We start from the raw sequence: 14776 nt of genomic DNA on the forward strand, positions 1-14776 counted from the left end.
GCAGGCTGAGCCCTTCTGATAATACAGCAACACAGGATTACAAGCCTGGAGAATGGTGACACGTTGAAGTTGGAATCAGATACTTTTTTGTTCATGTGCTGCCAGAAGTACAGTTTCAGCCTCAGGTTGTACCTGCAGTGAATCAACCACCAAGAACCAGGTCATGAGTATCGGAGGTGAGTGCAAAGGAAATAACACAAAAATCTTTTCAGGCGACATTTATAAGATGTGTTAAACTCTAGCACTGAACATAACATTGACTAAAGCAGATTACTGGACAAAAAGTTGTACTGTTTTATTGGTTTATTGTTTTTATCAACTCAAACTGAAAAGTGGAATTGAGCGAGGGAACATGACAGACATCCTGCAGCAGAGATAAGACCGACACAAGAATCCAAACCAGGCGAATAGAAAATGTAATTCGGATCTCAGACTGGGGTTTTCCAATGACATTAATATGTGATCAAATATATATTTCTTCATTGGATAAAACAGAAGAATAACAGCATTGTGAAAGTTTTAATTTAGAGATTAGCAGGAAAAAAAGACTCAAATGTATTAATGTTCATGGAAAATGAAATTTCAGAAAAAGATCCAGAAATAATGCAATTTATTGAAGCATTGTTTTTAGTACTCAAGTAATTATTGTCTTTTCGAACCCTTGTCATATTTTTTAAACTTTTTAGCAAACTTTTTGGTAGGAAAGCACTGTGGTCTGATGAGGGTATTTATAAAAAAAGTCTTTTACGTGTTTCAATGTTATGCAAATAGAAACTTTTTCTTATCCTGTGGCAAAAAAAACAAACATGTTAAAGTGCTGCGGAGCTAAATTTTGAATTTGTGATACAGGACTTTCATTTAAAATAGGATCCATCTCAATGTGGCTCTTATTTTATAAATCAGTCTACTGTTAGTGAACTCTCTGAAAGCCAGAGTAGCCCCAATGCATTCTGGGTTCACTGACGATGACTGGAGATGTTGAAACTGCTAAACATTCATCACAAAAAAAAAGTCAACTTGAGAATCATATGCAGCCCAACAAACCCATCTGTTTTCTGACTGACATTTTATGAATGTTCATTCTGTTCAGATTGTCCCAGAGTCATTTTTAAGTCACATATTCCTTCCTAATTTTCTGAGAACTGACAATAGCTTCTTTTTTTTAACTGTTGTTTCACTTCCTCTCTTCTTAATTATTAGCCACCAACACCATTAAATATTTTCAGTTTTCTTAATGTCATTACTTCTTTCCACCTCTGTCGTCCTCCTCTCAGTCCCACTCTTCATCTCTGTAGGGGTTGTCCTCTCTTGGTGGCTCTTGAAACCGGATGTTGGCCAGCATGTCCCTCATTGCCACCATTAGACGATTCACTTCCTGGTTCAGCTCCTGTCCAGCTCGAGCAACTTCCATGTCATCCTCCTGCCTGGGTCCACCCTTATCACGAAAAGAGACAATGACGAGATCAGTTTAAAATACAAACATCTACTCTTAGTACTTTCTATGTTCGCATTTAGCATTGTTCCTTGTCAAGCTAACATTATTTCTATAAACCACCCTCGACTGCGTCACATTCCTACTCGTGTGGAATTCATCACTGACACAAGTTCATGGAGACGATCAGCACAAACTGATACATTTGTATGTTTTAAGAATCCCTATGAAACATTCAACATGTGTTTGCTGACTAAAAAAGATCAATACCGGTATAATCTAAGTTGTGTAAAATAACACACCATGTTGGCAGATACTTAACTCTATGTCAGCATTACCAGAGAAGCACTGTGCAGCACATTTCCCCATGTCTTAACTTTCTTTTATCCATATAACATCTCTTCCTCTCCATAAATGGATAACCTGATCAGAATGGATGGAACTGTCCTGAAGGAAACCCGCCTCAGGCCCATCTGGTAACGTTGGGCATGTGTAGCTGACCCACTAGATGTTCATTGTTTGGGTCAACATGATATATGCATCTTAATATGGCGGAAGTTGTTTTTGCAGTAGACTAAAAGAGGAATGATACACACTGTTCTATGTTAAACCCCTCAACCAGTGTTCAATTGTCAATGCCCCTTTGTTTTCACCCTGATTGGACATGGAATAAATTTATCTATGATTGGTCTGACGGCACCAAACTCCTTTACCAACATCAAGTAGCCTTTGAGTCTGAGCATTATTCACCAGTAAATATTATGGACCAGTACAGATTGTTGTGTTATGACAGTAATCTTACAGACAGCGAAGAAGAGGCCAGGAACACATTTTCACTTCATGAATATTGTTATTGTCTTGTTCAGTGACACTGTTGGACAAAGTTAACTGCAACAAGCCCTCTTTTGTATTTAGCCGTTTTTATCCCCTGAGGGTAATCATGCGTCTTTGGGGGAAATATTCCATCAGTGTGGTCAGTTGTTATATAAGATCTATTACCAGTTCATACATTTCCACCAGCCCTGGAGGGTCCTGCCACTAATTAGCACTACTTTAGTAATATTTGAATAGAATCCCTAACCGTTAACACAATGTATCCTGTGCTTCTTCGTGGATTTCTGAAAGTGAATCTTTTGAAAACTGTAAATTCTGAGTTGAAATTAGAACAACAGGGTCACATGCTTCGAAGCAGGTCAGCTCACAGTGGATTGGTCACCGACTGTGATTTTACCTAATTTATAAAAAAATTGTTTAATTTGAATAAAGAGCTAAGAGCTGGTATTCTCATGATGTGCCACATCCACATTATGGGTTCCTTTGAAGAGTCCTACAAAGTGTTTGTCATACATCAATGCAGCAGCATCAGGATTCATCTTCGGATGACATCACAACAGTTTGCTCTCCAGGTTGAGGACTTCAAATACACAAATTATGACCGAGAACCAACACATTACATAAATAACATCCGTGAATTCAGTTTTAAGCTTTATTTTTTTAATTCATGGAAGACAACCATATTTGGAGTCTTACAATAAAATTAAAGTACAATTACATTGCCAGAAGTATTTCCTGTGACCTCTATTTTTTTTCCTGATCCATGGAACTCACCTGAAGGTTGAAGTTTGGCAGCAAAGACCGGAAAAACAGCGACAATGTGCTTTCATTGGCTGCACCAATGTGCTGCCTACACACACAGACACACACAAACCAAAATATCATTATAGCGTAAAAGCAAATTGCGTATATAAAGCCTGCTGGTTTGTAAAGCACAATATGTATCTTCTATGACTATGCAATAAGATTTCATGTGCACAGATATACGTGTCCTCCATTACCTCTCTGGCCGGCTGTACGACATCACCGAGTCCAGTGGAGGCAGAGGGTCAAAGCCCATCACAGGCTGACTGGTCGCCTCCTGAGGTTTTCAAACGCATACACAAGGTTAGAGTCATTTGCTCAGGGAGGCATGAGATCAGAGATACATGAATACTAGAGAGGTGATCAGAATTATATTGATCATACTCTACTCTCTTAAAGTAAAGTGTCGGATCAAGTTCAATTAAATTCGGTTTATTTTATAAAGCCCAATCTGTACACATATGACACCCCTATCCCAGGACCTCACATCGGATCAGGAAAAACTTCCACAAAATAGAAAAAACCTTTCAGAGGGAAGACACCTTCAGGAGAGCAACAGAGGAGGATCTTCTCCCGGATGGACAGAAGCAATATGTGTCATGTGTACAGCATGAACAACATTACAGATTTACATAAGCATATTCAATGAATACGACAGAATGTATGAATAATTCGTAGAAGTCATGGACCACGATCCAAATATCGAGCAAAGTGTAACCATCTTTGCAATCACAAATACAACCCTCATTGGATTTGAGGATTTTCTGTGTAGTACAGATCATATCATTGTCAAAGTTCTATGAGTAAATATTGGTTATCTTTAACCCTTCTGTTGCCTTAGGGTCATTTTGACCCGAATCAATATTACACCCTCCCCCCGATTTAGGATTAATTTGACCCCATTCAATGTTTAATGTCGGTGTTCTTTCGGTAGTCAACAAACAAACATAAAGTGCCTCACACTTAAACTTGGAAAACAATATTAATTCTAATAATTTTCTGGAGGTTTTAATTGCTGGCGTCAAATTGAACCCAAAGGGTAAAATATGTTAGTAAATATAAAGGTAACAGGAGGGTGAAACATTGAATCGGGTCAAAATGACCCTAAGGCAACACAAGGGTTAAGGATAACATATTATGTCTTATTGGTGTTCCTTTCAGTGTTTTTCATTGTGATACCACACTTCAAAATAATACAATTTATACTCGTCAATTTTTATGGATATCGATCTAAGAAGTTCCTTAAAATGTTTCGGCAGAGACCAACTTTCTCTCATAGTTTTTATAGGGAAACAACTGCACAACATTACATTGATACAAAGCCTGTTGAAGATCCTTTGCAGAAATATAGCAGCAATGCTCTGTGTACCTCAACGACCGTAGTTACCGGGTTACTTGGAGAGGTTCTGTGTCCTAACCTTGCCCTCTCACTAGTGGGGTCCCTCAAGGCTCTGTCCTGGGTCCCCAGCTCTTCTTTCTGTACACTAATTCTCTCGGCTCTGTCATTCGCTTGCATGGCTTTTCCTACCATAGCTATGCTGATGACACCCAAGTTAGCTGATCCTCTTGTTTCCCCAATCTAAAACACAGATAGCAGCACGAATCTCTGGCTGTCTGACGGACATCTCTCAGTGGATGTTTGCACAACACCTGAACATCAACCCTGACAAAACAGAACTACTTTTCCTTCCAGGGAAAGGCTCTCCCACCCACGACCAAACTACAAACATGTTTTAACAACTGCATGTTAGCCCCGAACCCGACTGCAAGGAACCACGGTGTGACACTCGACAGTCAACTCTCCCTCACTGCCATCACCTAAATGATATGTAATCTATTTACTGCACTATCACTTCATATTTTCAAAACATGAAAAAGTATGTGAAAAAAACACTATGCGACAAACCAACCAGTGACAGTTTTATCTATCAGCGTGTTCTATTTTCGGTACAAATAAATACACAAAATCTAAGTTAAAAAGCCAACGTGTGGTTAGACTTATTGAAGACGATATCATTGAACGTGCAATATGTGTAAACTCATCTCAAATTAGATCCACAAATGTTTTTTTTTAAAGAAATCTGATTTGAAATTAGGAAACTTTGGAGCATGCACTCAAATAATCTCAAAAGCCTCATTAAGACAATCTCAGACTGGGACCTCCGGGAGGCCACGTGTCTTGTATTGTGATTATGAATTAATCAAACGCATCTGGCCTTTGAGGATATTTGGAAAGCCTTAGTGTACATAAGAAAATGGACATGATTTTGATCCTGGTGAAGTGACTTGTGTTTCAGTGTGGTTGATGATCGTTCCTTACGGGAGGCAGACTTGCAGTGGCTTCTTTGATCTCCGAGAGGAGGACGTGGCGATGGATGTTCCTTGGCGCACACTTGTACCTCTGCTTTCTGATAACGCAGAGTGATGGGAGTTATGCTCACGTATGGAGCATTGTTGCACAGAAGAAAACCAGCAGAGCAGCTCAATGAGATCTTACTTGTTTTGGCAGTCGTCTACCAGCGGATCTTTGGCATCAACTCGGCGCAACACCTCCTTCACAGTCGCTTCCAACCAAAACATTACTGCCGTCTCCCTCCACATGCTGTGAGTCCTCCCCACATACAGAGCAGTCAGTTCAGCCAGGGCTGGGGGCTGCCTGGGGACAGAGAGGGTAGGGGGAGCGACATAGATACACAATTAGTATACAAATAGGTTATCGGCCATGAAAAGGTTTGTAGTGACAGAATGAGTTATAGTTCAAAGCTACTGCATAATAAATGGTAGCATGTTACACTAATAGAAAGGGTTACATTGCATGATGATCCAAACAAAGCATACATTACCCAATCTGGCTCCTTGGGCCAAAAAAGGCATGTGAGCTGACTGTGGCGTCTGGCTGCACAGTACACAGATCCAGCAGGGGAATCAAGACTGCAGAAAACACATGAACATATGTGGGTGAAAGTACACAGCACTGACTTCATTGAAGTGGATGGCAGGTAATCCCTACTTTATTATAGAGATATTAAACAATGGCATGTAATACCTACTTTATTATAGAGTTATTAAACAATGTGAAGAAGTTACTGAGAGTCTAACCTCCGGGGAACATGATGAGAGCTTTCTGCAGCATCTGGTCAGCTTTTTGTTTGTCTTTCTCACTTTCTTCAGGATCCACATCTTCCTGCTGACTGAGATGGAAATGACAAAGTGCAGTGGAGAACGCAAAGTTTGGCAGCAGGCACAGATTTCTGTGCACCTATAATGCAAAAACAAAGCATTTCTGAGTCAATAAATGAAGCGTGAAGTGCTTTTTATACAGATTAGTGTGGTACAAAGGGCTTAACAGATGACTGACAAGGAGAAAATGTGGAACTGCGAACAAAGAAAACCTATGTTGACTAACACGATTAGTTTATTTAATTCGACAGATCTGATAAAGTGAGTTTTTCCACAAAGAATAACACAAAAGCTTCAGTTTAAATCTTGTGTTTGCCAGAGATGAGTTTCATCCAGCATGAAGCACGTAGACAAAAAATGACTAATTGACTTGAGGGGGCAGTCCCAATAAAAGAAGACAGAAAAGAATGGAGGATGTATAATAACAGAAGAGACTAAATCCGGCTGGACATACAGATCGGGTAGAGTGACACATTGTTGTTGTTCCTGTGTAGCACAAATGAGTTGATAAATGCTATAATATTGTGATAAAAGTCAAGATTTAATTGGTGCATAGACTCTCATAATTGCCGTTACCCGATCCATCATTACCTTCGCATTGAAAATGCGGAAGGTTATGTTTTGATCGCCGTGTATTTATTTATTTGTATGCGTGTTATTCGCATAACCAAAAAAGTTTGAAACCGAATCGCATGAAAATTGGTGGGATGATTGGTTATTATCTGGGGACCATTTGATTAGATTTTGGGATCAATCGGGTCAAAGGTCAAGGTCGTGGATAGGTCAAAATCTTCTTTTTACCATAGCACGGTAAATTTCTATCCAATTGGCATGCAACTAATGCCAAAATGTTCATAATTCAATGCCCAATCTTGTGATATGCGAAGGTATGCGCTCTACCGAGTGCCCATTCTAGTTTATGCTGTATTGGAGACATTTCCAATACTGATATCTGAAAAACTAATTTGCGTTAAAGCCAGAAATTATGTTTTGTGAGATTACAGTGACTTTGATCTTTGACCAACGGAATCTGTTCATCCTTTAAAATTAATAGGAAACCAATGTAAGGACTTCATAACAGATGCAATGTGCTCTCTCCTTCAGGCCCCGGTCCGCATTTGGGCCGGTGAGGCTGATTAAGAACTGTTTGGGGGAGAGACACGCAGACACACACTTTACCTCCAAGTCCTCATGTAACTGGAGGAGATACCGGTACTCTCGGGAGCGCAGCGTCAGGAAGTCAATGAGCAGGAGCATGCAAAGCGGGTCAGCATCTGGGTCCAAACTGAGAGGCAGACAAGACCAGAATCAAATGAACAGGACATTTAACCCTCCTGTTACCTTCACATTTACTAACATATTTTACCCTCGGGGTCAATTTGACCCCAGCAATTAAATCTCCAGAAAATTATTAGAATTAATATTGTTTCCCAAGTTTAAGTGTGAGGTACTTTATGTTTGTTTGTTGACTACCTAAATAGCCCTTTAAATATATAAAAAAGTTGATATTTCTGATATGTTTGACACAGCGAAAAACAGCCTGGGGTCAAATTGACCCCAAAGAACACCGACATTAAACATTGAATGGGGTCAAATTGACCCGAAAGGTAACAGGAGGGTTAAATGACTATAAAAAACATCTCATCAATAAAACAGGGTTGTACGACGGTAAAAAGCTAGGATATTGGTCGACCTTTACATGGAGAATCATGTGTATTTTTCTGTATAAAATTACTTATAAAAATATACTGTTTCCCTTTAACTCTATAACTCATCTTTCAGTGCTCAGGCGTTTCCCTCTGTACCTCAGAATAAGTTTGCAGTACTCCAATGCCGTCCGTGGGCATCCTCTCTTTTCCAGGAACATCATGTGCTTATAAAGAGCCAGATAAAAAGCCCTGCATACAGACACAATTCAATCATTCAATTGTTGAGTCCTTCAATAACAATTTGAGTCATAAACAATATTCTAAAGTCCAGCAGATGCTTCACAAAAGCAAAGAAGAGAGGAAAGGGAAGTTACCAACCTGTTCTCTGTACGCAGGTAATCAAGTCTGCTGTTACCTGACGTCAGACTGAATAACGGGTGACAGGCGCACTCAAAGCTGTACATGGCCCTCTCTGGAAAACAAATAATCCATAATTCACTGAACACAGCTGTACAGTGTAGCAGGTGCTGGGCTCAGTCAGTTATGTTCTTTCACACCACGGCATCCCAAAGACCACTTCCTATGTTAAAGTTCAACTGAGGTTGTGTTTAACACATAATATTAATAAATATAAGTGTGCTTTGACTGGTGCAGGAACTTTAACTTTTTTTAAACAATTGTTGTTTTGTTGGTGTACAGCTTGCAAAAGAACACTAAAGTAACCATTAATATTTAGTATACTATGAGGAATCAGCGATTTGACAGCTCTTATTGTATCATTTTAACAAGTTAGCACTGATGCAACTGACACACTAATATCAGATTTGAGAATGGCTCAACATTTTGATTAAAATAACCAATTCCCAACTTATTTTTCAGATGATTTCTCCGTTTACTTTAAGGATGCTGGTTCCCACTAATTTATACATTGTGCTTGTAAACAACACCGGACAACTTTGATCAAAATCGCTCGAGGAATTTTGTCACTCATGATATTGCTTCCAAACTAACAAGACAAAATAAGTAACAACATTATTCAGTCAGGTATTTGGTATGTGCCTCTTATTTTGTATGAAGATAGTAAGGTGCAATAATTACTATGCATTTAAAAACAAGAATATCAAAACATTTTGACTCTGTTATAACATAGAAATACCTAAAATTGGAGGGACAAACAGTTTTAATGCGCCTAAAAAAACAAATCTAAGAAGCATCCCTGTTTGGAGCAAATTAATAATTAAGATATATATAAAAATATACTGTTTATGTGTGGTGCTCTTAGCCAGGGTTAAAAACAAACCTGGACTTGGAAAGCCTAATTATGTCATTTCATGTATTTGTCAACATTTCTCGAGCATTAAATGTTAACAGAAGGAGCTATAAACAAGTTGGTTTAGGTTTACCATTTGATAATAGCTTAAAATGTAGGAAGTAATCATCGCAATACACGTAATACAACAAATAGTTCCAGTCTGCCTCTAACCGGCATCAATGGTTTGCTCTGAATCACATTCTACTTTATGTTTTGGTATCTGGGTCGTTGCAGCGATCCAAAGACATCTACAGTCTTTAGTTTGAAATGGATGTGATTTACAGAAGAAACACGACTCTCACCGATGAGGTCCCTGGCCATCTCCTGATCCTCCTGTATGCGGCAAACATCAGAGAGCTGCAGCAAGGAATCGATATGGTAGGGGTTAAGCTGAAGCAACGCCTGGAGAGAAAGAGAAAAGTCACAAACAAAGTCAGAATAGAACAAATGCTTTAAATGGGAGAAGAAAACATGGGTCACAAGAGACGTGGAGAGCACACCTTTACACTCAGTGAATGGACATTTTATTTTTCCAGTGCTCGTTGGGACTAAACTCGGACTTCTCTTCTCAAGTTTTTGGTACACAGAGCGGTCCGAGACGGCTTTGAACAAGGTTACTTTAACTGCAGTTGTTGATTTTTTGAATACTGACGAGGATTCAAGAAGATTGTTTCATGCCGAGTCAGGAGTTGAAAAGCTTAGAATAAAAAACATTGTCTGTGCAATGTTTCATGACCATTCCTGCTATCCTATAACACTTTAACACTGATAGCTCTATGCACCCCTGGCAACATCAATACACTGACACCAAAGAGCAGAGCAGAGAGTAAAGTTCTTCACCACAATGTTGTTGGGGTCCATGGACTCGACAGCATCCAGGAACTTGAACTGGACTTGTTGGTACTGCCGACCGTGCTCAAAGGTGAAGTACTGAACGCCTTCCTTTGACTGCAGTAGGGTCATTGAGATTCCTTTGGAGGCATTAAACAGAGTTCAGAACTACAACACGAAGAAAGAGACAAGGGTGGTATATCGTGAATATATATTTAAGTCACAGTAATGGAATTAAAGAAGCAAGAGTACATTGCAGATGAGTTTTCGCAAAAGATATTGTGTAAAAAATGTCTCTTATGCATGAGTTTTGGTGAATTAATATCAGGACCACGAACCCAAAAGTATATTATTTTTACACACATGAAAAGAAAAGCAGTAGTCAAGTGGTATAAAAAGAATATATAATGTATACATGTATCTTTCTAGTGTATTATTCTACAGTTTATAGACAGCTCAACAAAGAGAAACGTCATTAAACTTGGCAAACAACAAAACATAATTTTACGCCAGAAATGATACATTTGAAAAAGCAACAGAATATATTTCAGATGAACAGCAGGGAAAGCCGACCTGGGCGGCTGAAACGAGGCCAGCTCTCCTTAGGATTTGTCATCCAGGTGCTTCGGTGAAACTGTCGGTTTCTCTGTCGAGATCTGTCAAGAAAAACATCTGTAAAAATAAGCAAACGAAAACCCTGCATACATACAGACGGCATATGGGCATTTAAAGCCTCAAAAACCTTTTCACTACTCTTTTTACCTTTGATCCCCCTGAACAGCTCGAGCCCCAAAATATCTCTTCAGCTCCGTCTCTGGGTTGAGGTTCCTGATGAATTGACACAAATATTAAAATATGAACAGGCTAAATGACTAAATGGGCCGCTGAGGATACACGTTCCAAAGAAAAAATAGGAGTTGTTTGATTTAGATATTTTAGATGCGTCGGTCCATGTCTGCGCTCGACTACTGGATAGTCAGAACTGTGATGACATTTCTGTTTGATCTTTGAGCAACATTAAAAATTGACTGGTATACTGAACAAAAGGTTGACATGGGAAAGGCTAGATTAAGTAAGTGATCATACCAGTGGGGCACCCAATCCTGTTCACTAGAATTCTGTGTTGATTCAATGCAGCGCATCCCTGAGACAATCGGCCGACAAATAGTTGTTTTTTTCTTGCACCATCACATGGTCCCAATGAGGAACCACAGAAATGTACATAATAAGTGAGGCTACTGAACTGAAGACTGCCAAGTCGGCTGTGCACTGGTCAGGGGCTTTTTCAGTACTACTATTCTATGAACATATTCAAATATAATTGTGTTTATTTTGACCCAGCTTAAATGTATTCAACACACTAACTAATGGACTAATACAGTAATACAGAGTGTTGTCGTGTTCAGGTAAATATACAAATTAATACTTCTGTAACCAAGTCTGGGTGGTGAAAAACTATTTGATCCGACTATTTTGTCCCCATGAGATGTTAGTCTCCTCACCTGTGCTCCACATGCAGCACGGATCTTCTGTCAGAGCCGCTGCAATCCTCATTTTGTAAACTCAGACCATTGGATTGCTCCAGATTTTGCAGCAATAAATCAATATTATCGTTTGGTACAGCCTCCTGGGGTTAATTTAGGAAAAGAAAAAGAAAGAAAAAAGGGTGAGACAATATTTTATTGGTGTTAGAAAGGCTAAAGAAGCTACAGTTCTGTATTGTTGGCGTTTCATTTCTGGCCGTGTAAGACAATGTGATTATCACAAAAAATATGTCATGTCATGTTCTGAATGCAAAATATTAATTAGGTTGTCATAAATTCTATGAATTGGTTTGTTGTATTTAATATCCTGCCAGAGAAGAAGCCCTATGAAATACAATTACCTGTCCGTCTTCTGTCGTCACTTTTGTCTTTTTCTTTTTCTTCTTCTTTTTAACTCTGTCTCCAGACAAAGGCTGTTAAAGACAAGAGAGGTTACAGTTTAATATCGGCAAAGACTCGATCAGAATAATATTGTTGAAGTAAAATCTCGTGATCACAGAAAGACATCTTTCTTCACGCTTTGCTTGTTCTACCTTTGTAGAAGTTTCCTCTGGCTTTTCATCTGGTTCCTCCGATTCTCTGACATCATTTTTCTCAGAGCAATTTGTTTTATTTCCATCTGGCTTTTCTACCTCCTCGTCAGGTGAGATGTTCTCTGCTTCATTGTCTGCGTCACCAATCTGGTAAACATGTGACATTCGCAAGAGAGTGTTGGGTACAGCAGGTGCTACAAATCCTTAAAAGCTCCAAAGCTACTTGGAACAGCGCAAAAAAAAGTCCAAGATCAAGACAATGAAACCATGACATGGTTACTTACAACCATTAAACATAGATGTGTGTGTTCAAGGTGACAAGAAAAAGGATATGCAAACTCAATGTGAACCACAGCTTATGGATTTTTGAAGCTTGAATAATAGTAAGTGTAGAGGTGTGCAGTACTTAAACTTGATGGTACAAAAAAGTCACCCATTAAATTAGCATGATGTTGCGATACATAATAGATCTACAACCTAAGATGCTGGTAAACCTGTCACAACTTTTAATATTAAAAATGAAGTGAAACATGCATTTTATGATTAGGATTTTGACACGGCATAAAGTTAATATAAAATAAATATTAGTTTGATATAACTGCGTGATGTCTTGATTTACAGTGACACTTTGCTTTACAAACACAAGAGATCCACTTTCAATTTCACTTGTCGAAGTTTCTTCTTTGTTTTGTACAGTTAAACATTAACTACATCTCACTCACTCGTTCTACATTTTAATTCACGTGTTTACGTAACTACATGATTATTATCTCTATCTGAGGCGAGGCCTGTACGAGTTCACAATCAAATTCAATTTATATACAAGAACATGTCACATGTGTCCACAATTTGATAAACAACACAAAATTAAGATAAGTGTCTGAAACTTTAAATATAGTTGCATCATGCGCAGATGTCCATTTTGGTCGTGTGTGATTTAACGGCTAGTAAACATGGCTGTTGTCCAGAACACTGGATTCTTCGTGTCGGTGTTTTCTTCAGGTCGGTGTAGTAGTCTACTTCGGATCAACATAATGTTAACATACTTTAAACCGGAATAAAATCGGTCTGTTTCAATGAGCCGAGAAACGAGCTAACGTTGACGACACACGGCTAGCTTGAGGTAGCGAGGTGCATGTACGCAGGGAGAAAACACACCGCGGCCACACGGCCAAAGTAACATGTTCGGCCGACCACACAGTCTGCTTACCAATTCATAAATGTTGCTGATGTTTTTCTGAGCCTTGTTTTTCTTTGCCTTTCGGCTGCTGTCTTTGCGATTAGACGGAGGAAAAACATCCGCAGAGTCCAGCTGCTCCTCCGAGCTGTCACCCAAAGTTAGATCCCCGAGGTCCAGGGCCTCCTGGCCCCGCTGCTTCCCTTTAAGCCTCCGCAGAGCCCGGGTCGACATTGTCCACTGCTCATACAACACATACACGTCAGAGAAGTAGCCGCGATCAAAGTAGTTACGCGTTAGCTAACAGACACAACAAGCCGATGCAATAAGGGTCAATTCTATTGGTTTCCTTTTCTTCTTCTTCTTCTTTCTCCTAAACGTTTCAACCCTCCAGGCCGTTACTGCCCTCTACAGGACAGATGGAAATTGCATCACGGATTATTTATTTCCCATCCACTTTTATGGAGCGTCCAGGGGTCCAGTTACATTGATGATCATTGTAAATGCGTCAATGTTAGTTTGTAACAATATTTTTGAGGACCAAGATAATAAAAAAACAAAACGTATATGCCAAATCGGAAAAGTAGAATGCAGGTGATACATAAGGAAGACAAACACATTATTAGAGGATAAGGTGCAAAATACTGTCAAGCAATATGTAGAGTAGGAAATACACAATGCCAGCGATTGACTCATATAAAGACCATGATGTAAACAATTGGCACAAGCAGTTAAAACATAGGTCTGATCATAAGAAATAATAACAGGAGGTATAAAAAGTTGTTTTCTTACTACATATAGTCCTGTAATCACCTCTGTTGATGGCTGAGATTCTTTTCTTTAACTTTATTTAGTTTATGAGTGTTCACATTTTTCATTCTAAATGGCCTGCACCTTAATTGTGTATCTTATGGAAATGGACTTTATTGTATGACTTGTGCTGTATAATTGTTTTGCCTCACTTTGACTAAAACTCTGAAACTCATACTGAGTTACTGCGAATGAACTCAGTCTCTTTGCTGTTTTCTAATGCAGCAGGAAATGGCAGCATTGATGATTACAAATAAAAAGTAAATGAAATAAGAACACTGATTTCATACAAGAAACTACATAATAATTACCTTAAAGTATTTGTTAGAAGCATACACATAAAATAATAATACTTTAAATCCAACAAGTGCAGTATATTAAAGGTCTATTACAGCCACACAAATAGAAATGGGGAAGTTTCATTGCACCTCTGTGGTATGCACACAGACTACAGCTGGTGAACAGATCATCTGTGAGCAACAAAAACAACATCAATACGTGCAGTACTTGTCGGGCAACCAGCCAGATGAATAAATGAGTCACACACTCCATCATAAGCCAACAAAGAGAAAAGAAACACGTGAGGTGAGAAAGGGAATTTCTGGTGTATTGAAATGCAGCGTGTTTGCAAAAAGGCGGAAGTTGCTAATGTCCTTTCTTAAAATAACCA

At 39.0% G+C, this 14776-nt stretch overlaps 1 protein-coding gene across 1 annotated transcript; it reads right to left on the reverse strand.

Annotated features, from left to right (window-relative positions):
• Positions 1–280: 280 nt before the first annotated feature.
• tcf25 (transcription factor 25 (basic helix-loop-helix)) lies at positions 281–13624 on the reverse strand. The gene is made up of 18 exons (XM_056412976.1): positions 13330–13624; positions 12120–12266; positions 11928–11999; positions 11545–11669; positions 10805–10870; positions 10616–10698; positions 10052–10182; positions 9514–9613; positions 8278–8371; positions 8056–8148; positions 7430–7535; positions 6170–6329; positions 5914–6001; positions 5568–5726; positions 5391–5478; positions 3268–3347; positions 3041–3116; positions 281–1435 (listed from the first exon to the last, which is right to left on the reverse strand). Exons 1-18 carry the CDS (start codon positions 13528–13530, stop codon positions 1271–1273), a joined length of 2034 nt encoding a protein of 677 aa, XP_056268951.1. The 5' UTR covers positions 13531–13624; the 3' UTR covers positions 281–1270.
• Positions 13625–14776: the final 1152 nt, after the last annotated feature.

Source organism: Pseudoliparis swirei, chromosome 4 (assembly GCF_029220125.1).
Source record: "Pseudoliparis swirei isolate HS2019 ecotype Mariana Trench chromosome 4, NWPU_hadal_v1, whole genome shotgun sequence".
Classification (NCBI taxonomy): domain Eukaryota; kingdom Metazoa; phylum Chordata; class Actinopteri; order Perciformes; family Liparidae; genus Pseudoliparis; species Pseudoliparis swirei.

Bases quoted from the DNA above. Each gene is read 5' to 3' on its own strand.
- tcf25 (XM_056412976.1), bottom strand. From the start codon at position 13,530: ATGTCGACCCGGGCTCTGCGGAGGCTTAAAGGGAAGCAGCGGGGCCAG. The intron at 10,699-10,804 runs GTAAAAAGAGTA...TTTTCTTGACAG, and splicing joins GCTGTTCAGGGGGATCAAAG to ATCTCGACAGAGAAACCGAC. The intron at 9,614-10,051 runs GTGAAGAACTTT...CTTTCTCTCCAG, and splicing joins TGGACCCCAACAACATTGTG to GCGTTGCTTCAGCTTAACCC.